The sequence below is a fragment of the Oncorhynchus tshawytscha genome, linkage group LG20 (assembly GCF_018296145.1).
Source record: "Oncorhynchus tshawytscha isolate Ot180627B linkage group LG20, Otsh_v2.0, whole genome shotgun sequence".
In the NCBI taxonomy this organism is placed as follows: domain Eukaryota; kingdom Metazoa; phylum Chordata; class Actinopteri; order Salmoniformes; family Salmonidae; genus Oncorhynchus; species Oncorhynchus tshawytscha.
In genome coordinates, this window is record NC_056448.1 from 37282069 (window position 1) to 37297339 (window position 15271).

At 40.0% G+C, this 15271-nt stretch overlaps 1 protein-coding gene across 1 annotated transcript; it reads right to left on the reverse strand.

Annotated features, from left to right (window-relative positions):
• Positions 1 to 4437: 4437 nt before the first annotated feature.
• Positions 4438 to 6960, reverse strand: ddt (D-dopachrome tautomerase). Its single transcript, XM_024381661.2, has 3 exons — positions 5983 to 6960; positions 5545 to 5720; positions 4438 to 5021 (listed from the first exon to the last, which is right to left on the reverse strand). Exons 1-3 carry the CDS (start codon positions 6088 to 6090, stop codon positions 4949 to 4951), a joined length of 357 nt encoding a protein of 118 aa, XP_024237429.1. The 5' UTR covers positions 6091 to 6960; the 3' UTR covers positions 4438 to 4948.
• Between the last annotated feature and the right edge of the window lie 8311 nt (positions 6961 to 15271).

Here is a 15271-nt window from a genome sequence, read left to right on the forward strand (position 1 = left end):
GTAGACTAGCATTCTGATAGGTGATTGGCTGATTCAAAACTTTGCTGATCTGTGATTGGAGCAAAGAACTGACCTTGGTGTTTTATGGTCCACGTTGTTGATAGCAACGGGTTCCCTGGAAACCGTCCAAGCCTACACAAGTTTGCTTTAGCTGGGGTTGCTCTCCTCTCCTGGGGTCATGGTTAGAAGTGCTTATGCAGCAGGTTAGAATAATTAACTTAGCAGGTTAGGATAATTAGGTTACGTGAGAAAAGGTGTTACGGTTAGGTAAAATGCTAAACGCATGACCTTTTGACCTTAATTTACCAAAGCTGGATTTGTTCTAGCCATGACTATCCTGGCTGCACTCATGACGGTGATGGCAATAGTTAGGTGGTCCAATTAAGGATGAAAATTAGCCTAGATCAGTGGTTCCCGAATCCTTGGCCTATCCACAGGGGATACTTAAGAAGACTCATGAGACCATGGCTTACTGGTAAAATTCCCACGAGGGTATACTTCAGGTGTACTCCGGGCAGAGCAAAATTCAGTTGGTGGTATAGTAAGCAAAAAAGGTTGGGAACCACAAGCCTAGATAAGACAGCTGTTGTGAACTAAGTCACTTTTAGGTACAGCCACAATAATATAATATAATATAATTCCAGAATATAATTCTAGAATGCAGTGTAACTAATAGAAAAGAAAATAATACAATATAATAACTTAATTTTTCCTAGAGGGATGTCAGCTGTGGCAAGTGGCTTTCGCAGTAGATTATAAACAAACAGCTACATTCGCACATGTTAATGACAGACTATAGTTATGTGATGAAGCTAGAAGGACTGCAAAACTGATCAATATCAGAGTTTCCCAGACCCAATACTGTTTCAGTTTATATAAAAATTCCAGATCATCAATGTTGTCTTGTAGATGTCAATGTTTTTTTTAATGTATTATTCTTTATAGGTTTTTTTCTTTACTGATGGAGTTTGTACCACTTCCCCCAGTCACCCTGTCAATGTTGAGGTCTCGTTGGTAGGGGACAGTTCCATCAAATTAAATTAGGCTCAGGGTGACCCTCAATGTAAACCAATGTTCTAATTGTTGTCAGCTCTACCTTCTGTGGTTGCCACTTATGTCTTGTCCTACTCGTACACAACATTATGGGATGTGTAGCCTATCACCTGGTCCACATGATGTGAGGTTAGTTATGGGTTCTTATAGTAATTTGTCAGCAGTGGTGTCCATCATTGAATTGAATGAACTGTGGGATCATTTCAATACTAACCAAGGATCAGTGGAAGAGTGTACTCTTCAATCTGTGCAAGGCACTGTCCAGTACTGCATTCATACTGTAAACAAAGCAAAACTTGTATGCACAATATTCTCAGGTTTAAATCCTACTTATAACAGATGCAAACAGGCCAACACAATGTTAATCCACATGTTCTGGTCCTGATTCTAATCACTTATTGTAGGTCTATTGGTCCTTCATATTCATTTTCATTTCTCAAATTACATGTTTTTAACAGGACCATTTTCACAACTAAACAGGGCAGTCCTACAGAACCCTCAGTCTGTCAAACCTGCCTCTCGCTGTCTCTCTCACAAACACACCCAAGGAAGAAGGAGTTTGTGAGTTGTTTCCCGCCAGAGTGTACTCATATACAGATATTTCCTGGTGTCAAAAGTGAAACTAAACCCCGGGTGTTGCAATCGTGACACGTTGGCACTGAGAAAAGCTTATTTTGGATACCAAAAAGGTACGATGTTTTGTCTCAATAAACACTAAAAGGTTGTATTGTTTTTCTGTATTAAAAAAACTATTATTAGAGGGTGCTTCAGTCAAAGTTTAACCAGTTTTTCTCCTTGTTCTGAAGTAGTGTGTGTAGTGATCAACCATGGTGATCAGTTCGGCTCAGCTGCTTAACATTATGGAGGATCTGGACTCAGACGGGTTGAAGAGATTTCAGTGGTTCCTGACTCAGGGTGTGTTGAATGACTATCCTCCCATCCCAAAGAGCTTGCTGGAGAATAGAGACAGGATGGACACAGTGGATAAGATGGTGCAGAGCTACAGACTGGACGGTGCTGTGACAATCACTCTGAAGATCCTGGAGAAGATGAACCAGAATAGTCTCGCTGAGAAGTTAAAAAAATACATATAGGTATGTAACATAGTCTTATCTTTTGACTAATATGGGGATATGGGGAGTAATCACTGTGCAGTAATTCTCAATCTAAGAAAGTAATGCATCCCTAGTTGTCTTTTCACATCCTTAACGATGAGCAGCTAGAGAGAAGAGGCTCAGTGGCTCTGCTGACCAAGCTGATAAATAAGGATAAAGCTAAGGGGAGATTCTACCTGGCCCTGTCAGAGGACCTGGAGAAGCAGACAACATCCTGAAAGATGTCATGCATACAGCAAGATTAAAGGGGTGTTGTTCTGAATTCAACACAAGCCAAATGAGAATGAGCAAGAATATCTTCATTTGCCTTGCTGTTTCAAACAAAAGGACATTACTGTATATTAATAAGCTGATCCAGCAGGGGTTGTTACAAGGCAAACTTAAGACTAACAATATTGTTTGGACCCCAGGAAGTGTAGCTGCTGCCTTGGCAGCTAATTAGGGATCCTAATAAATACAAAATTGTGTAATGTATGGACAGCAAGCACACAGTCGAAATATACATTTATTTTTTTGCCTTCACATGTACATGGCTGTTTGACAAGATTAGGGCTAATACTGGACTGTTGTGGGCTGTATTGCATGGAAAGATAGCACTTAAAAAAACATTTTTTTTACATTAGCTTGGTTTACAGTGCACTGTTCCTAAATATGAAGTCACTTAGAAATGTCCTTGTTTTTGAAAGAAATACACATTTTTATCCATTAAAATAACATAACATTGATCAGATATATAGTGTAGACATTGTTAATGTTGTAAATGACTATTGTAGCTGGAAAAGGCAGATCTGTACATCTTTGGATACTGTGTTAACAAACCTCCAAACGGGGTTCAACGCCATACAACACTCCTTTTGTGAGCTCCAACTGCTCTTAAATGCTAGTAAAAATAAGTGCCTGCTCTTCAACCGATTGCTGCTCGCACCCTCAGCTTCCTATTTCGCAACAAAGCCTCCTTAACTCATGCCGCCAAACATACCCTTGTAAAACTGACTATCCTACCGATCCTTGATTTAGGCGATGTCATTTACAAAATAGCCCCCAACACTCTTCTCATCAAATTGGATGTAGTTTATCACAGTGCCATCCGTATGCTCTCGTTGGCTGGCCCTCACTACATATCTGTCGCCAAACCCACTGGCTCCAGGTCATCTATAAGTCTTTGCAAGGTAAAGCTCCGCCTTATCTCAGCTCATTGGTCACCATAGCAACACCCACCTGCAGCACGCGCTCCAGCAGGTACAGATCTCAACCCCATAGAAAATCTTTGGAGGGAGTTGAAAGTCTGTGTTGCCCAGCAACAGCCCCAAAACATCACTGCTCTAGAGGAGATCTGCATGGATGAATGGGCCAAAATACCAGCAACCGTGTGTGAAAACCTTGTGAAGACTTACAGAAAATGTTTGACCTCTGTCATTGCCAACAAAGGGTTTATAACAAAGTATTGAGATAAACTTTTGTTATTGACCAAATACTTATTTTCCACCATCAAATCCTACAATGTGATTTTCTGGATTTTTTTCCCCCTTATTTTGTCTGTCATAGTTAAAGTGTACCTATGATGAAAATCACAGGCCTCTCTCATCTTAAGTGGGAGAACTTGCACAATTGGTGGCTGAATACTTTTTTGCCCCACTGTATATTGCACTAGTCTTCCCCAAAGCCAACACTTACTTTGGCCGCCTTTCCTTCCAGTGCTCTGCTGCCAACGACTGGAACAAATTGCACAAATCTTCGATTACAGGCTCAAAATGGACAGAAACAAATAATTTTCTTCTGAAACTCGTCAGTCTATTCTTGTTCTTGTTTTGGGGTTTTAGGCTGGGTTTCTGTACAGTACTTTGAGATATCAGCTGATGTAAGAAGGGCTGTATAAATCAATTTGATTTGATTCTGAGAAATGAAGGCAATTCCATGTGAGAAATTGCCAAGAAACTGAGGATCTCATACAACGCTGTGTACTACTCCTTTCACAGAAAAGCGCAAACTGGCTCTAACCAGAATAGAAAGAGGAGTGGGAGGCCCCGGTGCACAACTGAGCAAGAGGACAAGTACATTAATGCCTAGTTTGAGAAACAGACACCTCACAAGTCCTCAACTGGCAGCTTCATTAAATAGTACCCACAAAACACCAGTCTCAACGTCAACAGTGAAGAGGCATCTCTGGGATGCTGGCCTTCTAGGCAGAGTTGCAAAGAAAAAGCCCTATCTCAGACTGGCCAATAAAAAGAAAATATGGTTTAAAGAACACAGCCACTGGACAGAGAAACTCGGTATTTATCAATTTGTTGTTATTTTAAATGGACAAAAAAAACTTGCTTTTCTTTCAAAAACAAGGACATTTCTAAGTGACGGTAGTGAATGTTAGTCATTATGATTCTTACCACCAAAACAGCAGAGAAAAAAAAAATCAATAACCACATTATCCAATGTTTTTGTGATATGAAATGAATAGTTGAAATGAAATGGTAATAACATTGAATACAGGTCAATTGACTTACATTTCCTCTAATCAGGGTATTTTATCATCTAGCTTGTCAAATGTGTGGTTCTGTTTACTATGGCAGACATGTACAGTAATATAAATGAATGAGTCCTGGTTCCAGGACATAGTTTCATGGGGACAAATTCCATAATCCTAAAATGCAATGCAAGTCTTATTGACGACATGTGGCACTCATGTCCAATTGAGTGGTGGAAACACTGACAGGGTTTGTCCTCTCCAATGGCAACTGTTGTGGAATGGATGCTTGAAGTCACTCTGTCGTCCACAGTGCCTCCTACAGGTAACTCATAACAGTACCTTTCTTTCCAACCTGATGAGGCTCCAGTGCATAGAACCTGATCACGATCCTGGAGAATACAAGTTAACCTATAATTAGATTAATGTAATGCAAATCAAATACACAAACATCATGTTTATATAATTAAAATCTACTAAATGCAATATTATATTCATGCAATGTCATGAAATCCAGTATATAGTAAATACATCTTTTATATTTATATTCCCTTTGAATGACGCTGTTGCAAGGCAGTGGAGCACCTTACTTACAAGCCGTAGGCTATAATCAACAACTTATTGTATTAGTAGCCTTGCCCTAAACTACACATCTGCCTGCACTGTCCATAAATCCAGAAACACCATGGCATAGCAGATAAGAAACTTGCTAGAGAAGTCAATGTTGAATTGTGCTCTAAAGAGGCTACAGGATACAGGAACTGGTCATAACTGAGTTGTGTTGGACACTCCCACTTTCAATATCAGAGGAGGTATCACATGACTTTGTCCTTTATCCACAGCAAGCTCCTTGTCGTCTGCATATGAAAACTAATGATTTGTAGCATATTACACACATAATCATAAGCTACTAACCTGTCTTCAGTAAGACCAAGTTCTCCAATAAGAAAAGGGAAGATATTGGCACTGTGTTCCTTGTTCTTCTCCGCAGTGTCAGTGACACCGATGGCGGACACGGACAGTATGACGCACGGAGCGCAAGTTCCACCCATGAGCATTGGCAGTCCAGGCTTCACCACCAACATCATTCTCTACATAAAAAAATACAACATAAATGCACACACGAGCACAACCTAGCTAAGCTACAGTAAACTGCAATCTCAATAGAGAATGTTGTATTGGTGATATTTTGTAACCTCTGCTATTTAGCTGCAGTGAGGAAACTTCACTCAGTAGCGTTATTAAATATAGTGTAATGAAACAGCAGGGAGCAGGTCTCGAAACCTCGACCTTCGAGCCCGAGGTCCGGCGCGCTATCGACTGTAACGCGGTGAACCAGAGCTACCTACTCACCTCTTCGGGTTTGCCTAGAACAGCAGCTGTTTTGGACCCTAGCTTTTTCAAGAAATCCTCAGAAAACTTACTAGCAGGTAAGTTACTTTCCAAATCAATGAATGGCATGATGATTTCGTAAAGAGACCGTTCTGTCAGATGAGATGGCTACAGGGGTCAGTTTACTGCGAGTGTTCACTTTGTTAGAGAAAGCGATTGCACTTCTCTTCTGCGCATTGGTCGGTAGAGAAACGCCTCATGAGCTGTGATTTGTCCGTTCCCACCCAGGTTCATATGCATTATTCACGTTATATTTGATAGCAACCCATGGCATGAAATCCTAATCAATTGTGGACATTTGCTCTCCTTTATCAATTTTTACATTAAAGCTGCAAAATGTAGCGACCTAACCAAATTTACATAGAAATGTGTGTTACAGATCTGTCATTCTCATCGAATGCAAGTTTAAGAAACAGTAGATATGTTTTATGTGTTCTATTTCTATGTTTCCTCTTAAGTTTCGGTTTAGCTTTTTTTACTTTGGGTTTTGTACACCAGCTTCAAACAGCTGAAAACACAATATTTATGGTTATGGAAAATATATATTCACAGTTGTTTATACGGTACAATTACTCTCTACAATATACTTGCTTGTTTTGTGACATAAACATAATTTTTGCAACCAGAAAGTGGTGGAGCGATTTCTGCATAGTGCATCTTTAAATGATTGTGTTTTTTTATTATAGGTTTTACTACCTTGTCTTTTTTTTTTACCAACGGTTGTGATAATTTTATTTGTATTGTCTATTGATTGACTCTGCTACTTTACATTCATTCTGCAGTTGAGGAAGAGCTGCAAGTAATACTTTCATTGTACTATTTACACATTGTACTATTTACCTGTGCTCCTGACAAATAAACTTTGATTTTATTCAATACTTTATTCAAATATAATATTATTTGTGCAGAATAGTGCTGAGCGATTAAACATCAAATTTTTTGTGAGCCCAACGTGCAGTTTCTCGGGGGATGCGTTCGTAAATTCACGCTGAGTATCTATTCCGATTTCAGAGTGCTCTCGTCTGAGTGTGCCAGAGTGCAGAATAACTATTGAATTTACGAGACGCGCAACACACGTTGAATATAACCTGTGTCAGTAAAAGTCGGCAAAAAACGTAATTAAATTGTTGCCAGCAGCACAGATACAGTCACTAACGCTCTAGATAACATGAAAACAACCTAACCAGTTCTTCTAGGAGGAGAAAAATGGGGTGTTCTCATTGTATGTCTGAAGGGAGTTGTAGTTTTCATTAAACATATTCAACCGAGTTCAGGTCAGAAACGTGGTAATTAACTTCAATCCCACACTCCATTGCGCCATTTCCCCCGAGGTTTCACTCTCTCCAAAATAAGCCAAAAAAGCAGTTGATCCCCTGCTGATTTTGTACGTTTGCCCACTGACAAAGAAATGATCAGTCTATAACTTTAATGGTAGGTTTAGTTGAACAGTGAGAGACAGAATAACAACAACAAAAAATCAAGAAAAACGCATGTCAAAAATGTTATAAATTGATTTGCATTTTAAGTATACTTTAGAAATTACATTTACTTTTGATCAGTATATTTAAAACCAAATACTTTTAGACTTTTACTCAAGTAGTATTTTACTGTGTGACTTTCACTTTTACTTGAGTAAAAGTACAGGTATCTTCATAGAAATGACTCAAGTATGACAGTTGGGTACTTTTTCCACCACTGCTTGTTTGTATAGTGCATAAGTAGTCAAAACATTACAGGCAGATGACACCAGTTTTTCAGCTCGTGGCTGCACTTCCTGTGCTTGTGACCACAGAAGAAGGCAACAAGAATAGGGTTGAATGGGGGAACCCTCTCCCTTTTCCCGGGAATAAATAACTGCGAGAAACAGGTAAATTATAATACATTATTTATGTGAACAGCATGGCATGAATTGGAACTATTAAATGATATGCAATGTCTAAATCTGGCTTCTCTACAGCCTCTGCATGATGAATCAAAGGGTGGGGGCAGACAGCCCATTGCAGAGTGTAGTTCACAATGCATGTAGACGTAGGCCTACATTTGCTGCAGTATAGCCTAAGCTACAGTAATATAAAGACCGAATGCGGTCTCATTTACCCATCTCCATCTGGCTTTCGGGGGGGACAACTTATTTTTTAATTTAAAGATAATCATTTTTTAAATTACAGCTGCAAAGTTTTAAAACGCCTATCAGTCAAATATTGTTGCTTTAAATCATTGCATATGTGAGCACTCTCACAGTCTCTCTCTCTCTCTCTCTCTCTCTCTCTCTCTCTCTCAACTCCCTTGAAATTACATCCAAAATACGATTGCGTAATGCGCAAGAGACAGAGGATATAAGTTAAACGCTTATTATGTATAACCCATCATTAACTAGCTAAATGTAAGGCTAATACTGCATTGAATGTATTTCCAGAAAAGGGTAGGCTAGGATATCTATATACAGTGCATTCGGAAAGTATTCAGACCCCTTGACTTGTTCCACTTTTTTTTTTTAACATTACAGCCTTATTCTAAAACCTATTAAATAATTTTTTCCCCTCATTAATCTACACACAATAACCAATAGTGACAAAGCAAAAACAGTTTTTTTGACATTTTTGCAAATTTATTTTAAAAATAAACTGAAATATCACATTTACACAAGTATTCAGACCCTTTACTCAGTACTTGTTGAAGCACCTTCGGCAGCGATTACAGCCTCGAGTCTTCTTGGGTAAGATGCTACAAGCTTGGCACACCTGTATTTTGGGAGTTTCTCCCATTCCTCTCTGCAGATCCTATCAAGCTCTGTCAGGTTGGATGGGGAGCGTCCGGGCTCTGGCTGGGCCACTCAAGGACATTCACAGAATTGTCCCGAAGCCACTCTTGCGGTGTCTTGGCTGTGTGTTTAGGGTCGTTGTCCGGTTGGAAGGTGAACCTTCACCCTAGTCTGAGGTCCTGAGCTCTCTGGAGCAGGTTTTCATCAAGGATCTCTCTGTACTTTGCTCTGTTCATCTTTCCCTCGATCCTGACTAGTCTCGCAGTCCCTGCTGCTGAAAAACATCCCCATCGCATGATGCCGCCACCACCATGCTTCACTATAGGAATGATTCCAGGTTTCCTCTAGACGTGACACTTGGCATTCAGGCCAAAGAGTTAAATATTGATTTCATCAGACCAGAGAATCTTGTTTCCTCATGATCTGAGAGTCTTTAGGGATCATTTTGGCAAACTCCAAGCGGGCTGTCATGCCTTTTACTGAGGAATGGCTTATTGTTTCCTCATGATCTGAGAGTCTTTAGGTTCATTATGGCAAACTCCAAGCAGGCTGTCATGCCTTTTACTGAGGAGCGGCTTCCGTCTGGCCACTCTACCATAAGGGCCTGATTGGTGGAGTGCTACAGAGATGGTTGTCCTTCTGGAAGGTTCTCCTATCTCCACAGAGGAACTCTGAAGCTCTGTCAAAGTGACCATCAGGTTCTTGGTCACCTCCCTGACCAAGGCCCTTCTCCCCGATTGCTCAGTTTGGCCAGGCAGCCAGATCTAGGAAGGGTCTTGCTGGTTCCAAACTTTTTCCATTTAAGAATGATGGAGGCCACTGTGTACATGGGGACCTTCAATGCTGCAGACATTTTTTGGTACTCTTCCCCAGATCTGTGCCTCGACACAATCCTGGGTGTTAAGAAGCGTGGTTAGGTGGGTCATGTTTCGGAGGACGCAACCTTTAATTTAATCCAATATAATCAATTTTAGAATAAGGCTGTAACTTAACAAAATGTAGAATAAGTGAAAGGGTCTGAATACTTTCTGAATTCACTGTAAATGGCACACAAGCAATCAAGCAATCAAAGTTTATTTGTGGCTGTATTTATATGAATACATCCACAAACACTGGCCAATGTGGGTGGGCTTTCCTCACCACAGGGGGAAGGTCCTCTTCTTGTCGCGGCCCATGCGGTTGCGGTTGATGGTGGTGGAGCAGGGAACAGCGTCCAGGTGGTGGGAGCTTGGGGACCCACTGGCTGTTCCTCTTCACCTTCTGCTCCCTGAGATGGACAGAGAAATGGGGACATTTGAGAATGTAAGACTGTGACCAATGAAACCCATTTGGGTTTTTAATCCATTTTAGAACAAGGCTGTAACATAACAAAATGTGGAAAAAGTCGAGGGGTCTGAATACTTTCCGAATGCACTGTATATGCATCAAACTACTAATTATACAAATAGGCCCTACTATATTTCAAAATCAAATTCGCTATATTTTGAAATCAAATTCGCTAGCCTATACTTTTTACTTTGTAGGCTGTCATGCCTGCTCCCGCTCTCCCTCTCTGGCGTTCGAGGGCGCCAGGCTGCCCTTCATTATGCACACCTGTCACCTTCATTACGAGCAGATTGTTTACTAGAAAAAAATATAATGAAAACATTCAGATGCACAATTTTATATAAAAAACGCTTGCATGTTGGGTTATGTCGAATTATATGAGATCAGTAAATTAGTAGGGTAGCAGGTAGCCTAGTGGTTAGAGCATTGGGCCCTTGCGCAAACCACTTGCTCCAGGGTCGCTATTGATAATGGCAGACCCTGGCCATTAAAGGCTCCCGAGTGGCGCAGCAGTCTAAAGCACTACATCTCAGTGCTAGAGGTGTCACTACAGACGCTGGTTTGATCCTGGGCTGTATCACAACTGGCCGTGATCGGGAGTTTCATAGGGCGGCGCACAATTGGCCCCGCGCCATCCGGGTTAGGGGAGGGTGTGGCCGGGGTAGGCTGACATTGTAAAATAAGAATTTGTTCTTAACTGACTTGCCTAGTTTAAAAAAAAAAAGGTTAAATAAATAAATTATCCCACTCTCTGAGGGTGTATCACGGCGAGTTAGGATATGCAAATAACACATTTCCAATTCACACATGCATAGTAATGCACACTTCTACATTTGTGAAATAGGACAGATATAAGCACCCATCAAATTATTATTAAACAAGTAATTACATTTCAGAGATCTCAAGTTCTGCTCCCATCCAGCAGGTGGTACTGGAGCATCAGGTTGAGGACCAACAGGTTCCATAAGAGCTTATTTTCCCAGGCCATAAGACTGTTTAATAGCATAAAACTTGAATAGCTGACCACCCCTGCCCTCTCTCTCTTCCACAGACTACCTGCACGGACTCTATGCCCATCCTCAGGTCTCTACCACTTAGCCACATACACCTTCACTGACACTCTTCACATCCACGTGTACACACACACTCATGCACCCATGCTCACACACTCCCCACTGACACCTCACACATACACTCACACTCAATCATTACCATGCATGCACCACATATGCTGCTGCCATAATTGATTGATTTATTATAGGGATTCATATTATCATCCGATGCTGCTGTATTGTTTGTCACGATTATTATTATCCTTCAGTATTTATCCTGCTACCAGCCACTTTAACCTTTTACTGCAGTGGGCTATATCAGGGTCACACAAAGTGTTTATTGGTAGTCTTTAACAAATCTACCTTGAAACATAAGTGTACACCTCACACATGGTTATGGGCTTAAAAAAATAAGACATCTGTACCATGTCAGATATGAAGTTGAAATGTATTCAATTTTGAGTTTGCATCCCAATATTACACTTTATATACATCACAAAAGTCTGAAATATAACAAAAATGTTTGATATAGAAACACCAGATTTTCTCCGGTTAAAACAAAATAAAGTTCAATTAAATATGAAATTATGAAAAAGATGAATAACATTCCACCCATCAGGCCACTAGATCATTTGACTGCAGGAAAGGGATACCCCTTGTTTACATGTACATTTCTACCTCAATCACTCCAGTACTCCTGCACATTGTAACAATGGTATTAGCACTGCACTCACCTGTATACAGTATACCTTAACTGCACTTACCTGTATATAGTATACTTTAACTATATTCTCCTGTTTCTTTTCTTTTCTTTCTTCTCTCACAGTTCACATGTTTTATTTCACATCTATATATCTAATCTATGTTAACGTTTATTGTGCATTGTTGGGAAAGAGCTCATAAGTTAAGCATACTGTACGGTGTTACACCTGCTGTATCCTGTGCATGTGACATTACATTTTTTAACTAAAACTGAGTGGCAACACTTACTGATAATTCAGATGCTTTCCTTAATTGTCTTAGATCAGGCTGCATGTAACTGGTTTAAAAATCACTAGATAGAACTCAATGTGTATCTACTGATGGTATTAAATCAGGTTTCCTGGATATTATGAAAGGTGTCCCGCAAGGGTCGATTCTGGGTCCTGTACTTTTTATTATTGTTTACATAGGCTAGGCTACATAGGCTAGTGGTTAGAGCGTTGCTGGATCGAATCCCCAAGCTGACAAGGTAAAAAAATCAAGAACAAGGCAGTTAACCCACTGTTCCCCGGTAGGCCATCATTGTAAATAAGAATTTGTTCTTAACAAACTTGACAGTGAAATAAAAATAAAAATTTAAATAACAATATCGACTTGTTTGTAAAATGTTTTAACCTGCTTGGGTGCTGATGATACTGTTGTGTATGCTATTGACTCCACAGTTGACCAGGCTCTATCTGAACCTATATTACAGAAAAACTTTATTGACCTGAAATTAGTATAGAATGCAGGTAAAACTAAGTATATGTTTATTGCGCTCTAGAGTGCATAAAAATAACTCTGATTTGGTTTGTGTCCATATTGATCAAGTTCCTAGGCGACAATTTTAGTACTCATCACTGCATTCTCTACCAGAAAGTTGGTTGGCTCGCTTTGACGTCACATAGGTTGATAGATTGCTATGTTTTCATTCATAAAGCCCTTTTACAAAAAGTCTCACTGTACCGACATCAAACTTTAGACATACGAGTTACCACACCCGGGCTCAGTGAGGTGAACTCTGGAAATTCCTTTGGTCTCTAGTCTACTGAGTTAGGTAAATCACATTTTCTTACACCTTATTTGTGGAACAATGTTTTGGTGTCTCTAGGGCAATTCAGAAAGCTGATTGAGGACCTTATTATTGATGAATATGTTTCGTTTTTTATGATCGTGTTTTTCTTTCTGCTTTCATTTTGTATTTATAGTGAACAAAAATATAACATGCAACAACGTGAACGATTTTACTGAGTTACAGTTAATATAAGGAAATCAGTCCATTCAAATGCCCTAATCTATGGATTTCACATGACTGGGCAGGGGTGCAGCAATGGGTGGGCCTGGGAGGGCATAGGCCCACCCACTTGGCAGGCATGCCCACCCACTGGATAGCCAATAATGAGTTTTTCCCCATGAAAGGGCTTTATCACAGACAGAAATACTCCTCACCCCCCCCTGCCCCCACCTCAGACGATCCCAGTGAAAAAGCCAGATGGGGAGGTCCTGGCCTGGTGTGGTTACACATGGTCTGTGGTTGTGAGGCCGGTTGGATGTACTGCCAAATTCTGTAAAACAACATTTGAGGCAGTTTATGATAGAGAAATAAACATGATCTGGAAACAGCTCTGGTAGACATTACTGCAGTCAGCATGTTAATTGCACGCTCCCTAAAAATTTGAGACATCTGTGGCATTGTGTTGTGTGACAAATCTGCACATTTTAAAGTGGCCTTTTATTGGCACCAGCACAAAGTGCATCTGTGTAATGGTCATGCTGTTTAGCTTCTTGATAGTCCACACCTGTCAGGTGCATGGATTATCTTGGCAAATGAGAAATATGAACAAAGGAGGGGTATAAACAAATTTGTGCACAAAATTTGAGAGAAATAAGCTTTTGTGTGTATGTAAAATGTCTGGGATTTTTTATTTCAGATCATGAAACATGTGACAAACACTTTACATGTTGCCTTTATATTTTTGTTCAGTGTGTATTTTCTGTAATTTGTGTAATTCATGGCTTATCTGTAAAGAGACCTTGGTCTCAGTATGACTCCCTGATAAAATAAAGGTTAAATAAAACTATCACCCACAGATTTCATGTGTTGTGTTTATCTCATTGTAATGCTGTTACCTAACAAAGAAATCACCACAGATAAAGGGGAGAGGGCTCTTATTCTTCCTTTGTTTAATGTAGGAAAATGTATATATATATTGTAGCGACCCGCACAGACAGCTGTGTGTTATGTGTTAGGCTAGTAGGTGGTTGTGTTGTACTTACCAGTACCCAGTGTTCGCGGGGTCCGACATGCCAATCAATCTGCCAATCACGGGAATGCCTGGAATATTCTGATGCCGGGCATCCTGGCGGTTGGCGGAGTGGCGTGGAAGGGGATTGGGCAGGGGGATGGAGCATTGGAAGTTAAGACCAGGTTTAGCCTTTGTTCTCTCTCTTACGTCTGGGCTTCACTAGAGAAGGTCACGATTAGCTTGTGGGTTATCTTTCATTTATTTGGCGTGGGCTACGGCCAAACAATTGTTCCTTTATGATCTAGTCAGGTCATTACAATATATATATATATATATATATATATATACTAGATGACTAAAAGGGGGCGCTGTTTTCAAGTCACAACACCTCCATTTTAGCACTCCTCCACGCAAAAACTTTTTTAAGGCTAGAAATGCATGTATAAAAGTATAATTTTTGAAAGTTATAATGTTACTGCTCCAACTACAACAACAAAAATACTTAAATGCAGGTAATTCTGTTCTTGAAACATTGAATTGAAATACTGTAGAATTCCATTAATTCCTATGGAGCAGGGATTCCAAACTTTTTCAATTGGGGTCCCACTTCTAGCATTGGGGAACCCCCCCCCATAGACTTTGATCCGCACTATGCAGCTGTTGCAAGAGTGCATTTTTCACTGGCTGTCCACTGGTTTCAAAAACAATGATTGATAGGCAGCTTAAACTTCTTTAATTCAACCATTATTGGGTTCAAATACACATTTAGATTTTTGAACAGCCATCCACAACAACCACATTCTGTAAGGCGCAAATAGCTAAATGAAAGAGCAGCAGTGTGATTCACATCAATGCCTATGTAGATATCAATAATAAGCATCGTCATAGACTACACCACTGGTGTCGGGTGGAACAAACTTAAATTTGCTTATTTTTTCAATGCTGATTTGAATGTCATTGAGAAAACAGGAAAGTGTCAAATATAGTTTTTTCTCGCAAATATCCTTTCCGAATTTAAATGTCATCCTCGAAGTAATCAACTAGTTTTTCAAAAGTATCTGTAATCTGATTGCAATATTTCTGATGGTAATGTAACGGGTTACAGTTTTTTGTATTTTTTACAA

Coding starts and splice junctions, on each gene's coding strand:
- ddt (XM_024381661.2), bottom strand. CDS start 6,090: ATGCCATTCATTGATTTGGAAAGTAACTTACCTGCTAGTAAGTTTTCT. Junction 5,721..5,982: donor TTCTAGGCAAACCCGAAGAG/GTGAGTAGGTAG, acceptor TTTTTTATGTAG/AGAATGATGTTGGTGGTGAA. Junction 5,022..5,544: donor CTTGGTCTTACTGAAGACAG/GTTAGTAGCTTA, acceptor TGTATTCTCCAG/GATCGTGATCAGGTTCTATG.